Source organism: Xenopus laevis, chromosome 2L, assembly GCF_017654675.1.
Source record: "Xenopus laevis strain J_2021 chromosome 2L, Xenopus_laevis_v10.1, whole genome shotgun sequence".
Lineage (NCBI taxonomy): Eukaryota > Metazoa > Chordata > Amphibia > Anura > Pipidae > Xenopus > Xenopus laevis.
In genome coordinates this window covers 99312233-99327392 of record NC_054373.1, presented here as the reverse complement: position 1 = coordinate 99327392, position 15160 = coordinate 99312233, and the positions used below count along the sequence as shown (strand labels likewise).

The following is a 15160-nucleotide window of genomic DNA, read 5'->3' as shown; positions in this document are numbered from 1 at the left end:
CAAAGGTGCACACCTAAGTTTGTTTCCTCCATGTATATACATACCATCTGCCTTAAGTCAGAACTTACATAGTCAGATCTAATCAAAGAGGTTAATGTAGTTATTACTCACTATGTTGGGCAATGGTCGCACAGTGTTGTAGCAACTGTACAGTGGGACTTATATGTTCATTTCAAACCAGCTTTTACTTTTTCATGAGCAGAAACAAAATCTGATCCTCCAGTCAATTTTACTGTATCTGTGTTCACAGTATACCAGCTCCCTTGTCTTGTGTGTATGTTGCCATTGTAGTAATGAAATATACAGAGACATGTTATTTTACAGCTTTTTACTCATTATCTCCTTTTGCTTCTAAATATCAGCTGTTTCTACAGTTACTAAAGATAAATTCTTTATTTTTCCTTACCAAGACACTTTGGCAGTAAAACAAAAATGAAGCTTCAGAACAGAAGGATTTATCTCCAAAGATTTATCAGCAATGTGTTAACACTGCAGAATACAGTGCGTACTTCTAAGATACTGTCACAAATGTAAGCAAGTCTGCAGCAATTTTTTTTCACTAATACCTTTTACATGTAAAAGCTTCTTCTTTTATACATCTCTGCCGACTGAAATGTACAACTGTAAGTACTGAATTCTTAATAGAATCAGATTATTTGAAGAAACTTAAAATAGATAAATGATTGTCTTTTCAGAGCTTAAGGCAATGTCTGCACAGAAAGGGGGACTTTTCATTGTATTTATTTTCAGAAAAATAGTTTTATTATTGTATTGGCAGTATCCACAAGAAAGTAAATTTAGGGGTTTAGCGCCAAACTTCAACTAAAACCAGGAGGACTAAAGAAACAGGGGGTGTGCTGGTCACAGTAGCAACACACAGAATGGAAACCATGGAACAAGAAAAAAATGCACTCACAGAGACTGTTCCAACTGCACCCCCTCCTACCCTCACTGGGGATGCAAATAGTGCAAGTAATCGGATTGGCAGGAAAAGGCCACACATTAATCTTTCATTTAAAACAGCTTCAAATATGGTAATAGTTTTAAATTAAACATTTAAAAACACGAGTCGCATGAGAATAACAAATACATTTCTAATGGGTACATAGATCTAAGAAGCTGGAAAAAAGGCTATACCTTGTTATGCATGAACATGCCACATACTACCATTTGTTCCAAATGAAATGAAAAGAGGAGAAAAGGCACAGGTTAGACAACATATATGCTCTGTAGAATACAATGGGTTCAGATTCACCTGTAAGAACTGAAAACATTGTATTCTACAAGTGGGACTGTCTAGCTGAAAACGGTTGGGAGGTATGCATTATATTTTAATACTCATTTTTTAATGTTACTCTTCCTTTAAAGGGGGGCTTTCATGATAAAATATTAGGGTGATCCCACAGAAATAAGTAACCATAGCCTTTTTAAAGTAATTCTTCCCGCTCTCAATATTCAGTCTCTTTTCAGGGAGGATTCAGAGTCAGTCTTTATGATGCAGAGTTAGACCTGTGTTTTAAAAATCTGATTGCCTGCATATGGAGATATCGTTGGCAGGGGAATAATGAAGAATATTTTGATTATTTCAGAAGTGGTACAGAACTTTACATTGAAAATCAATATGTAAAGAAAACATCTGGCATACTGTACTAAGATTACAAATGACACAGGTATGAAACTTGTTATCCAGAATGCTTGGGACCTGGGCTTTGCCAGATAAGGGGTCTTTCCATAATTTGGATCGCCACACTTTAACCCCAATATGTAATAAAAAGCACTAAGGTTGCCCAGGTGCAGTAACTTATAACAACCAATAGGAAGTTTGTTTTTCAGTGTAAAAAAAACTGGGTAAATAGGCTGTGCAAAATATAAAATGTTTTTAATATAGTTAGTTAGCCAAAAATGTTATGTAAAAAGGCTGGAGTGACTGGATGTCTAACATAACAGAACAGAATATAACTTCCTGCTTTTCAGATCTCTAACTCTGACTACTTGAAGGGGGCCACATGGGACATAATTGTTCAGTGAGTTTGCAATTGATCCTCAGCATTCAGCTCAGATTCAAAAGCAACCGTTATGACTCATATGGCCCCCCCTCAAGTCACTGATTGGTTACTGCCTGGTAACCAATCAGTGGAAACCAAGAGAACTGCAAAACAAGAAGTAGTGTTCTGGCTATGATGTCAGACATCCAGTCACTCCAGCCTTTATACATTACATTTTTGGCTAACTAACTATATTAAAAGCATTTTTTGTATTTACCCAGTTTTTATTTTTTTGCTGAACAATTCCTTTAATGGGCCCCGCCAACCCAGGCCCGTTCCTCTACCCAACCATCCTATCTCATCTCATCACAACCACAAAATTAAGAAGGTAAAAGGTGTGCAGCATGCAATGGCAGGGCAGACACTGGGAGATGGGCCCTTGAAGTTGCAGCCCTGGTGGGCCCCAGAAAACCCAGTCCAACCCTTCTGAGGAAGAGGTAGGCCTCAGTAGGAGAAGTCAGTGTCAGGAATAATCCTGTAATAGTTCACTCTAGGAGTGATAGAGATAGGATAACTGTAATTAGAGACCAGCCAGAGCAACAAAGAGACCAGAAGGGTCAGTACATAGCAGTGTCACCCACTAGTATAGGGACTCATAGGATATTCCTGAAGTAAAGCGGATTTGTGTTTTTTTTAAGTATCTATAAATGGAATCTTATTGTAGCATCTGAGCATAACCACCAAAGAGACTGTGTAAGATCCAGCAAATAGAATTAACTGTTGGTTGCAAGAACCACTGGCACCCAAGATATAAGAGAATCTGTTCTGTGTGTGTGATTCAGTGTGATTAACCCTTCCTATACCAATATAGCAAGAGCCCTTCTGAGAACATCCCATGTAACACCTTTTCTACCAGGAGTTACAGGGGTTTACAAGTATGGTCCTAGGTACCAGAGAGTAGACTATTTTCAAAATAGTGTTAAATAATGAGCCTTTCAGGATAACTAAAATATACACAGTTATGGGATCTATTATCCAGAATGCTTGAGTTTTATGAATGTTTTTTTTTCCATAATTTGGATCACCCTAAATGCAATAGGATTATTTTGCCACCAACACGGCTTATTGCGGCTGAGCTATGATCCAGTAGAAGGTGTTGTTTTATTATTACAGAGAAAAATAAATCATTACATTTTCTAGTTGATGTCTTTTGGAAATGGCCCAGTTAAGACATCTCATACCTATATTAAATATGTTATATATTAAAAAGAAAGCTCCTTCCTTATTTAACACCATTTACTGCGTCTTCCTAGAAATAGAGGCATGTTTTATCAGTCTGAAGGTGTTGTTGCTTTCTGAAGGGATAGTTGTTCTGGTTAAACTTGAAAGATAAATGGGAACAGTGTTCTGCACACAGTGGCAATTGCGGTTTTCTGAAGAAATCCATTTGGCCAGAGCCCAGAGAGTGAATGCACAGTACACCTCGGCTCTTTGCCTTAGCAACATCAAGAACTTCCTGCCAGTAAACATAAAACAGGATATGTCCAAAGGAAATGTAAATAAAGTTTTGTTAGCTGGATTGGCAGAACAAACTGTTGGAACTGGAAGAATTAATCCTTCATCAATTAGGTCTGCAGATGAATACTGCAAACCATGCTTATGACTTCCCATGGCCTGTCTTTAAAGGAGAAGGAAAGGCTAAAATTAAGTAAGATTTATCAGAAAGGTCTATATGAATACACCAGGAAACCCTCAAAGTAATGCTGCTCTGAGTCCTCTGTCAAAAGAAACTAGGGATGCACAGAATCCAGGATTCGGTTTGGGATTCGACCTTTTTCAGCAGGATTCGGATTCTGCTGAATCCTTCTGCCCAGCCGAACCAAATCCTAATTTGCATATGCAAATTAGGGTCTGAGAGGTAAATCGTGTGACTTTTTGTCACAAAACAAGGAAGTAAAAAATGTTTTTGCCTTCCCACCCCTAATTTGCATATTCGGGGGTTCGGCCAAATCCAAAATAGTGGATTTGGTGCATCCCTAAAAGAAACACAGCATTTCTTTCCTTCTATTGTGTACACATGGGCTTTCCAGGGCAGGGCTCAAGCATGCTCTGTTTGCTCCTCTCCCCCTCCCTGTTCCCTCCTTGCTGTATTCTGAACCTAGAGCTATGAGTGAGCAGGGAGAGACTCAGGCAGGAAGTGATGTCACACCAAGCTAATATGGCAGCTGCTATCTTAAACAGAGAGAGTTCTAAAGCTGTTTACTCAGGTATGGTAAATCATTCAACAGAATAAATATAGTCTTATAACTTGCACTATTGTGGTTAATCCATTGGCAATAAACTGCTTTGGTAGCTTTCCTTCTCCTTTAAATTTGTGGTTAATCCATTGGCAATAAACTGCTTTGGTAGCTTTCCTTCTCCTTTAAATGCATTTGTATACATATGCTGAACTGATACTCTCCAAGTAGTGTTATTAAAAATACTTTCCATCCATACATTCTATATGAGTTACACATATGGCTCCAAAAAATATGCAGATTTGTTTTAAACAATGTTAATAATGTGTATGTATGTATGTATATATATATATATATATATATATATATATATATATATATATATATATATATATACACACACACAGTATTTGTATAATATTTTCCATCACTAAAAAATTTTAAGGATATGTCTCCAGCACAGGGCCGCTCCTGCCATGAGGCAAGGTGAGACCCTTGCCTCAGGCAGCAGTGAGCGGGCAGTTACAAGGGCGGCAAAAAGCCACCACTTGTAACTTTAAGAGTCGAATTTCCGTGTTTTAACCTGGAAATTCGGCTCTGCTAGTGCAGAGAGCGCAATTGCGCTCAATGCACTAGCAATGCTGCACGCAATTGTGCTCAATGCAATAGCGATGCTGCCCTCTTTTGACCCGCTCCGACGCTGATTTTTAAGAGCGGAGCAGGAGGGGGGGTGACATCTGGGCTGCTGCCTCAGGCGGCAGAAGCCCGGGATAACCGCTGCTCCGGCATGCTGATTGTACCTCTTGATTTCCTATTTAGAAGTGTAATGGAGAGACTTTAAAGGTTTTCAGCAGTGAACAGTGTGCTTAGTCCTTCCCCTATGACTCAGTTACAAGGGAAGCTATAGCAAAGGGGTGAAGGTTTCATAACAGTCTGTTCTGATTGTAAGGGAAGAAAAAAGTAAGGTAGAAAGAGGAGAAACTGAATGTGACAGACAGAGCAATGTGTATATATATATATATATATATATATATATATATATATATATATATATATATATATATATATATATTTATATTTATTCTTTAGACTAGCTGTTTGATTATATGATTTAGAAATAATATTTTCCACCTTCCTAGATTATAAGCCTGTTGGAGACCTCTATTTGTCAAAATGTTTGTTTTGACATTATTTTTACTTATTTTGTCTACAATGCTGGTGAATTAGTATGTGCACCAAATGAAAAGTAATTACATCATATGGTAAAATATGCCACTCCACAAGTTGCTGTTGCATGGCTATATGGCAGTGATCCCCAACCAGTAGCTCATGAGCAACATGTTGTTCTCCAAACCCTTGTGTGTTGCTCTCAGTGGCCTCAAAGCAGGTGCTTAATTTTGAACTCCAGGCTTGGAGGCAAGTTTTGGTTGTATAAAATCCAGGTGTACTGCCAAACAGAGCCTCAATGTAGGTGGACAATCCACATAGGGGCTGCAAAATTGCCAATCACAGCACTTATTTGGCACCCCAATAACATTTTTCATGTTAGTGTTGCTCCCCGACTCCTTTTTCTTCTGAATGTTGCTCACAATTTAAAAAGGTTGAGGATCCCTGCTAAATGGTATTGAATGCCAACAAGTATGAAAACATAGCTGATGTAGGTACTTAGACTTAACCTCCACTCCAGCCTACTGGCTGCACAGTGAATAGATAACCCCATTACATAGATAACTTATCAAACACCAGTAATTTTGTGACTTGAAACTACTTTTATGTTCAACTGTTGTTGATGCCCTTTGGGAACAAATATTCTGTAAGTGAAATGGGATCAGGTGATAAGATGAGCACACACGCACCAAACATTGCTCCTTTTATTTCCATAAGTTAGGATCTTAGGGACTTTAGCACTCATTTTGCCAAAAGAGAAAATGATCTTTACCCTGCTATAGGAATTAAAGGTCCAACATAGCTTTGGTCAGGAGCAGAGATACCAGCTGACAGGTAAAATCTGATGCTTGATATGAAAGCTGGCAAGCCTTGTCAGAGGTTACATGATCTAGAAATTCCTTTGATAATGGAACTACCCAAAATCATCAAAACAGAATTTTGTAGGGTTCCAGCTGGCAGTTAAAATAAGTTTTTTGATGTCAATGTTATGAATAGGGGGAAAAAGTAAAAAAAAAATAATAAGGCCACTATTTTTCCAGAAAAGGTGACAACCCTAGCCAGGTTGTGTAGAAATTCCTTAGCTATTGGAACTTCCCAAGAGCATCAGAACTAGGGATGCACCAAATCCACTATTTTGGATTCAGCCGAACCCCCAAATCCTTCGCATAAGATTTGGCCAAATACCTAACCGAATCTGAAGCAGTGCTGATTCTGATGAAGACGCCACCTGAGACGGCTCCTCAAAATGCCGCCACCCCCCCTCGCCAGCTTACCTATTGGGAGGGGAGGCATCTGAGGCAGGAACACTAGTGCGGAGAGTGCAACTGCGCTCACTTGCACTAGTAAAGCTGAATTTCCGGTTTCAAAACCGGAAATTCAGCTCTTAAAAGTACCAGGAGCGGCTTTTTGCCGCCCCTGGAAACGTATAGAGCGCTGCTGCCTGAGGTGAGTGCCCCTGGTGGGAAGGGGAAAACATTTTTTACTTCCTTGTTTTGTGACAAAAAGTCACACGATTTCCCTCCCATTCCCTAATTTGCATATGCAAATTAGGATTTGGTTCCGCCGGGCAGAAGGATTCGGCTGCATCCGAATCCTTCTGAAAAAGGCCGAAACCAAATCCTGGATTCAGTGCATCCCTATACAGAACTGAGGTTTGTCTTATAGAATTCCGAGATTTTGGTTTTAGACTGCTTGCATATTGGGCTAATTTTGTAATATTTCATGTCAGTTTGCAATTGCATTCTAGAATACATGGTTGCTTTTTATTCTTTAATAACGACGTAACGTCTCGGCATTTGCTCCAACGTCATCTCAACAACCAATCAGAACCTTAAACTAATAATAATATAGGTCAGGGATTTCTTTCTCGCTTTTCATCTACATTTGGCCCTATAAACACTCGTCTCCTCAATTGATGCTTATGTAGACGTATTAGTCTCTATGGAAACGAGTAGGGTGGGCAGTTCTTGTCTTCAGGACACCAGATTCACGCCCCTTCTTTGGCCCCACCCCCTGCTGTCACGGAGCCCGCCCCCGGGAGCTCTCCAGCAGCTGTGCAGCCCGCACCCTCAACCACTGACAGCGCTGCTACTGGAGGAGTGAGTGCTGCTGCCGCTAGTCTTTCCTCTTGTTCCTCTTGTCTAGGAATGAGAAGCGATGTCCGGCTTATCCAGCGAGGAGAAAACCTGCCGCAGGTTCTTGGAGCTTTTCTTAGGGGAGTTTAGAGGAGCCTTCGGGGAGGAGGACCCTATCCCACTCCGGCCCGTGTCTGACCACATCACCCCTGAAGAGGTGGAAGGGGAATGCCTGGACCTGTGCCTGCAGCATCTCTGCAAATAGTTAAGTGGTTCGTGTGTGGTGGTCGGCGGCAGAGAGCATGAGTGCGTGGGTTTGTGCGTGGGTTTGAAGGGAAGCAGCACATGGTTCTGTTGGACTGGCATGGGGCACATTAAGGGATAGTAATAAAGGGTTTTTATTCTGGGCAGCAAGGACATTGCTGGAGCTTCATTGTATTGGCAGATTAAAGGGGATGCAAACCACCAACAAATACGATTTTGCCTTGGTAAAGACGATGGAATTCCAAGCTATTTTACATACATTAATTTCAGTTTGTAGAGGTTTTAAAGTTGTTTGTGAGTGTAACTGCAACAAATGAAGGCGATATTTTTACATCCCTTTCTGCACTGCTGGTTGTCATTGTTGAAACAGAACCTCAACCCTGCAGGTTTCTTCACAGGTCTGTTAATCAGATAGCACCTGCTGCATTCTTTCAAAAGTCAGAATCACTTAAGGCAGAGAATAGAAAGTAGCGTTTCCAGTAGCAGTTATGTTTGCAACCAACTTTAAAACCATCGCAAGTTGTTTAGAATTGCAATTATTAGGCAAAATGTTATTTTTGGGGTTTACTTACCCTTTTAACTTGGCGAGCGTTATCAGGATCCCCCCAGCTCTCGGAAATTTCTGCAGGTGACCCAGTATTTACCTGACTGCCCTATCACAGAGAACACCAGAATGTTTGGGAGATGATGATGGGCTGAAGCTCTAGATTTCTAGCTGCTAAATGCAATGAATAACAGTACACATTGGTGATAGTAGAACAACGCTGGAACATAAATCAATAACAATCCTATAGCTAAACTCGCGTTTCTCAGAATGGACTTTCCTTCGCCTGTGGCAAAACAATGGAGAAATTGACAAATAATAGAATTTGCTGCACAAGAACATTCTGTTTTAGTTTCATTTGAATTGTGCCATTGCTTCAAAGCTGCTATCTTTTTTTTCTCATGAATGACCAGTTTCAAAAATACATTGTTGAGTCTTTTACTGTGTTATCTTTATAAAGCTGTGTATCTGGGGGAGGGGGGGGGGGTTGCACGGTCTAATTCACACGGGTGGTGTTTGTACTTGTTCTTGAGTGGCATGGAGCTTGCAGGCAGGTCCGACAGAATGAAATGACAAGGACAGTTTTTTCAGGTGTTAAAAGTTAATTGTATAGATTCTATTACAGAACAAGGTACTGACTGTTTGTTCACCAATGTATTATTGACTTCCCAAATAAGGACTTGGTGAACATAAATATATACTAGATGTATGACCAGTCTGTGGGTCTTGGTTTCGATTGCTTAGCAAATATAAAGCAGTAGCACCTCATAATTTGAGCACTAGATAAGTGTTTAGAATGAATGCTTCCTTCACTTTTATGTAAACACAATGTCTGCATCATATTTGGAACAGGTTTTTTGATTTCTAAATGATGCTCTCTAAATGTATATTGTCACATTATTTAAGAAGTTTTATATATTTTACTTATAATGTAAGTAGACCCTCTTCTTTATTGAACATTGTGGATTTTACAGTTGACCATGAACTTTCATTTTACCTTATTGAAATGTATTTGTCCTTCATTTTATGGCCCTAACTAACTTCATTTTTTAAATGAACTTGCGTTTTCCTGTATAAAATGGCTTCCTGTGAAATGTGAATTAAAGGGGTGGTTCACCTTTAAGTTAACTTTAGTATGTTATAGAATAGCTGATTCGAAGCAACTTTTCAATTGGCCTTCATTTTTGTTATAGCTTTTTAAATATTTGTCTTTTTCTTCTGACTTCTTTCCAACTTCAAATGGGGTTCACTGACCCCATCTAAAAAAAAAACAAATGCTCTTTAAGGCAACACATTTTTATTATTGTTGCTACTTTGTATTACTCATCTTTATACTCAGGTCTTCTCCTAGTCTCCTATTGAAATCAGTGCAGAGTTGCTAAGGTAACAATGACCCAAGCAACCAGATTCCTGAAATTGCAAACTGGAGATCTACTGAATAAAAATCACAATAACTCAAATAACCACACGTAATAATAAATGAAAAGCAATTGCAAATTGTCTCCGAATATTACTCTCTACATCATACTAAAAGTTCATTTAAAGTTAAACAACCCCTTTATGGTTCTGCTACAGGGTAAATTGCACTTCTTGTCAGAAATAGGCAGAACTTTGTTTTTTGCATTAAAATTTTGCACATTTCCCACTATTTGAATGAAGGGCAGGCTGATGCATAGTTGAGGAACTGAAACTGTTGTATCCACGCCCACTATGCTTATGCTTTGGTGGGGCACATAGGAACAGATGCAATATTACCAGTTGGTCCACTGTGTACTATCCCTCAGTCCTAAATTCAATAAATAGAAACACTGTTTTAATTTCACATTTAACCCTTTAAATGCCACAGATCGTAGAATCTACGTTCTGTGGCAAAGGTACTTGAAATGCCACAGAACGTAGATTCTACGTTCTGCAGCACTTCCGGGTTCAGAAGCGGAGGAGCGGCTGTTAGAGCCGCTCGCTCCGTTCCTGCTCGATCCCCTGCCCCTAGGCAACGAGCAGAGCAGGGGATCGAGTGGCCCCTGGGGCGCGATCGCCCAGGGGCCCAAAAACAGCAGCAGGCACGTGTTACTTACGTGTCCTGCTACTGCAGCCTGCACCGGATCGTCGATCTCCGCCCCCACAGCACACAGACAGGAACCACGAGGCAGATGTCTTCCAGGGGCTCTTCCTGATCGCCTGCAACAGTCTCCAGCGATTTTTTCAGGTTAGTGCAACAATTACACACACAAACACACCAACACACACTTATTACAGTACTACACACTTAGATTCACACTTACACACACTTACACATACATTTTTGGGGATTGGGGGGGTCACTTACACTCACTGCACTTACACACATGTGCACACGCACACACACACACATAACATGTAATTTACCATTTGTACACACGCACACGCACATACATGGCATTGTGGCTTTTTTTTTTTTTTTTCTTATCGCATCGTCTCTTTTTTTGGCTGAAAAAAATGTTTTATTGCCATTACGAATAGCGTATTCGCTAACCGTACTGTGCAATACCTTTTGTATGTTATTTCGGTGATTATATTGCAATTTTGGGTATTTTGGTGCATTTTTAGCCATTTTATTGAATTTTTAGCCATTTTATTGCATTTTCAGCTCTGCATATGTTGTGTTCACTTGTTTCTAGCCGTAGAACCTGTTTGGCCCAGCTAAAATATTCAAACTGTGATTCTGACGGCCGATAACACTAGTCTGGAAAAAAAAACATTGATTTTTGTGGTTTTATTGGATTTTTTTGCATTTCACTCTTTACTGCCTTATTTTGTTTTGCCTTGTAAATTTATATACTATATATCCATTTGGGGGTCTCTGTGCACCACATAGTTTGGTATATCTATGCATATTGGGCATCAAAGTGTTCAGTAGACACCAGGTGTTCATATTTAGGATGTTTTATGCTGATACGTTACGAAATGTGGGGCATATAATGGGGTAAAAGTCAAGCTTTCTGCCAATTTTCAGAAATTTGATAAAAACCGTTATGTTCAGCATTGCTTTGCAGTTTGGCAGTTTGCAGTAGAAACACATATTTACCCATATTGGATTCGTCAGAATGTGTACTTTCTGAAAATATATGGTTTTCTGGGGTTTCTGTACTGTTAGGGGGGTCTAATGTCGCATAATACACACACCAGGTGCTTATATTGCAGCAGCCAGCGCGTCAGCCGTGAAAATGTATATACACTATTGTCATTTGGTGGTCTCTGTGCGCCACATAGTTTGGTATATCTATGCGTATTGGGCATCAAAGTGTTCAGTAGACCCCTGGCGTTCATATTTAGGATGTTTTATGCTGATAAGTTACGAAATGTGTGGCATATAATGGGGTAAAATTCAAGCTTTGTGACGATTTTCAGAAATTTGATAAAAACCGTTACGTTCAGCATTGATTTGCAGTTTGGCAGTTTGCAGTAGAAACACTTATTTACCCATATTGGATTCGTCAGAATGTGTACTTTCTGAAAATATATGGTTTTCTGGGGTCTCTGTACTGTTAGGGGGGTCTAATGTCGCATAATACACACACCAGGTGCTCATATTGCAGCAGCCAGCGCGTCAGCCTTGAAAATGTATATACACTATTGTCATTTGGGGGTCTCTGTGCGCCACATAGTTTGGTATATCTATGCATATTGGGCATCAAAGTGTTCAGTAGACCCCTGGCATTCATATTTAGGATGTTTTATGCTGATACGTTACAAAATGTGTGGCATATAATGGGGTAAAATTCAAGCTTTGCGACGATTTTCAGAAATTTGATAAAAACCGTTATGTTCAGCATTGCTTTGCAGTTTGGCAGTTTGCAGTATAAACACTTATTTACCCATATTGGATTCGTCAGAATGTGTACTTTCTGAAAATATATGGTTTTCTGGGGTCTCTGTACTGTTAGGGGGGTCTAATGTTGCATAATACACACACCAGGTGCTTATATTGCAGCAGCCAGCGCGTCAGCCGTGAAAATGTATATACACTATTGTCATTTGGGGGTCTCTGTGCGCCACATAGTTTGATATATCTATGCATACTGGGCATCAAAGTGTTCAGTAGACCCCTGGCGTTCAAATTTAGGATGTTTTATGCTGATAAGTTACGAAATGTGTGGCATATAATGGGGTAAAATTCAAGCTTTGTGACGATTTTCAGAAATTTGATAAAAACCGTTACGTTCAGCATTGCTTTGCAGTTTGGCAGTTTGCAGTAGGAACACATATTTACCCATATTGGATTCGTCAGAATGTGTACTTTCTGAAAATATATGGTTTTCTGGGGTCTCTGTACTGTTAGGGGGGTCTAATGTCGCATATTACACACACCAGGTGCTTATATTGCAGCAGCCAGCGCGCGTCAGCCGTGAAAATGTATATACACTATTGTCATTTGGGGGTCTCTGTGCGCCACATAGTTTGGTATATCTATGCATATTGGGCATCAAAGTGTTCAGTAGACCCCTGGCGTTCATATTTAGGATGTTTTATGCTGATAAGTTACGAAATGTGGGGCATATAATGGGGTAAAATTCAAGCTTTGTGACAATTTTCAGAAATTTGATAAAAACCGTTATGTTCAGCATTGCTTTGCAGTTTGGCAGTTTGCAGTAGAAACACTTATTTACCCATATTGGATTCGTCCGAATGTGTACTTTCTGAAAATATATGGTTTTCTGGGGTCTCTGTACTGTTAGGTGGTCTAATGTCGCATAATACACACACCGGGTGGTTATATTGCAGCAGCCAGTGCGTCAGCGGTGAAAATGTCTATACATGTTGTCATTTGGGGGTCTCTGTGCGCCACATAGTTTGGTATATCTATGCACATTGGGCATCAAACTGTTTAGTAGACCCCTATGTTTATTTTTAGGATGCTTTATGCTGGTAATGATACATGGACAATACGATGCTGGAAAGTTGAAGCTTTGAGGCAATTTCCAGATATTTCACCCAAACCGCCAAATTTGGCAAAGCCTTGCGACTCAGTAGTTTGGAGCAGAAAGGCATGGGTACCCATTTTAGATTCTGTAGAATGTGTACTTTCCAAAAATATATGGAGTTGGGGGGTAAACATATATTTCTGTGTTTTTACCCCACAAAAATGCAGTCAATGTGTTGATTTTTCATTAGCTGAAGTTACCCACGGGACTGTTTGTATGCGCTAACTTCATTTTGGGGCCTCTAAATGCCAGATACTTTGGTAAACTTATGAACAATGGCCACCAAAATGTTCAGAAGAACCCTGGCAATCATATTTAGGGTGCTTTTTCTTAGTACGTAATGACACATGGGTGATATGGTGCTGGGAAGTTGAAGCTTTGAGGCAATTTTCAGATAATTCACCAAAACCGACAAATGTGGGAAAGCCTTGCGACTCAGTAGTTTGGAGCAGAAAGGCATGGGTACCCATTTTAGATTCGGTAGAATGTGTACTTTCCAAAAATATATGGGTTTTGGGGGGTAAACATATATTTCTGTGTTTTTACCCCACAAAAATGCAGTCAATGTGTTGATTTTTCATTAGCTGAAGTTACCCACGGGACTGTTTGTATGCGCTAACTTCATTTTGGGGCCTCTAAAGGCCAGATACTTTGGTAAACTTATGAACAATGGCCACCAAAATGTTCAGAGGAACCCTGGCAATCATATTTAGGGTGCTTTTTCTTAGTACGTAATGACACATGGGTGATATGGTGCTGGGAAGTTGAAGCTTTGAGGCAATTTTCAGATATTTCACCAAAACCGACAACTTTGGGAAAGCCTTGCGACTCAGTAGTTTGGAGCAGAAAGGCATGGGTACCCATTTTAGCTTCAGTAGAATGTGTACTTTCCAAAAATATATGGGTTTTGGGGGGTAAACATATATTTCTGTGTTTTTACCCCACAAAAAATGCAGTCAATGTGTTGATTTCTCAGTAGCTGAAGTAAAGTCCTGAACAATTTGGATGTGCTAACTTCATATTGGTGTCTCTAAATGCCAGATACTTTGGTAAACCTATGCATAATGGGTATCAAACTGTTAAGTGGACCCCTGGCAATCATATTTCAGGTGCTTTTTCTTGGTAACTAATATAGTTTGGGATATGCGAAGCAGCAAAATAAAACCTTTGAAATGATTTTTCAGAATTTTGAATTTTTTTATGAAAAACCGACTATGTTCAGACAAGCTTTTATGTTTGGTAGTTGGGAGTAGAGAGACATAGTTACCCATTTTGTAATCGGCAGAATGTGTACTTTTCAAAAATGTATGGTTTTCTGGGGTAAACCTACGGTTTCAGGATTTTTTGCCTTGGAATCTAAAGCATGCCGTTTTCTGCCTTAGTGCTTTCAAAATTCGTTAATATACTGCCGGGAGTTTTTGAGGTACAGAAGTCCTAAATCTCCCTAAAACTATACATATCTGGTATTGGCACGTTCGAGAGACATAAGGCTTTCCAAATCAGTTGGATTTTCCTCCGTAAAATGAAATATTTTTCTGGTATAAATTGATATACGATGAAAAATGGTAATTTTTCTTTTTTTTTTTTGGTATTTAGCACTATAAATTTTTTTGCACAGGTGGAAATACATGAAAACTCAGGCAGATTTAGAAAGCTCAGTTTCTACCGAAAAAAACAATGTATAGTTTTCCTAGGTAAACTATAGGTTTCCCCTCAGAAAATGCCCCTAAAGTGAGAGAGCACAAAATGTTTCAAAAACGGCTGGCATTTCGCGTAACCAAAATGTGAAATTCTGCTGGCACTTAAAAGGTTAAGGTACAGGTCTGGGATCCGTTATCCAGAAACCCATTATCCAGAAAGATCTGAATTACAGAAAGTTCACCATAGACATCATTTTATCCAAATAATCCAATTTTCAAAAATGATT

General features: G+C 39.5%; 1 protein-coding gene across 1 annotated transcript in view; it reads left to right on the top strand.

Annotated features, from left to right (window-relative positions):
• The first annotated feature begins 7392 nt into the window (after positions 1 to 7392).
• The window catches only part of ppm1e.L (protein phosphatase, Mg2+/Mn2+ dependent 1E L homeolog), a 108483-nt gene continuing 100715 nt past the window's right edge, over positions 7393 to 15160 (top strand). The window contains exon 1 of the mRNA XM_018246902.2: positions 7393 to 7728. Coding sequence (XP_018102391.1) covers positions 7547 to 7728 — 182 coding nt within the window. The 5' untranslated portion in view covers positions 7393 to 7546. The remainder of the gene's footprint in view (positions 7729 to 15160) is intronic.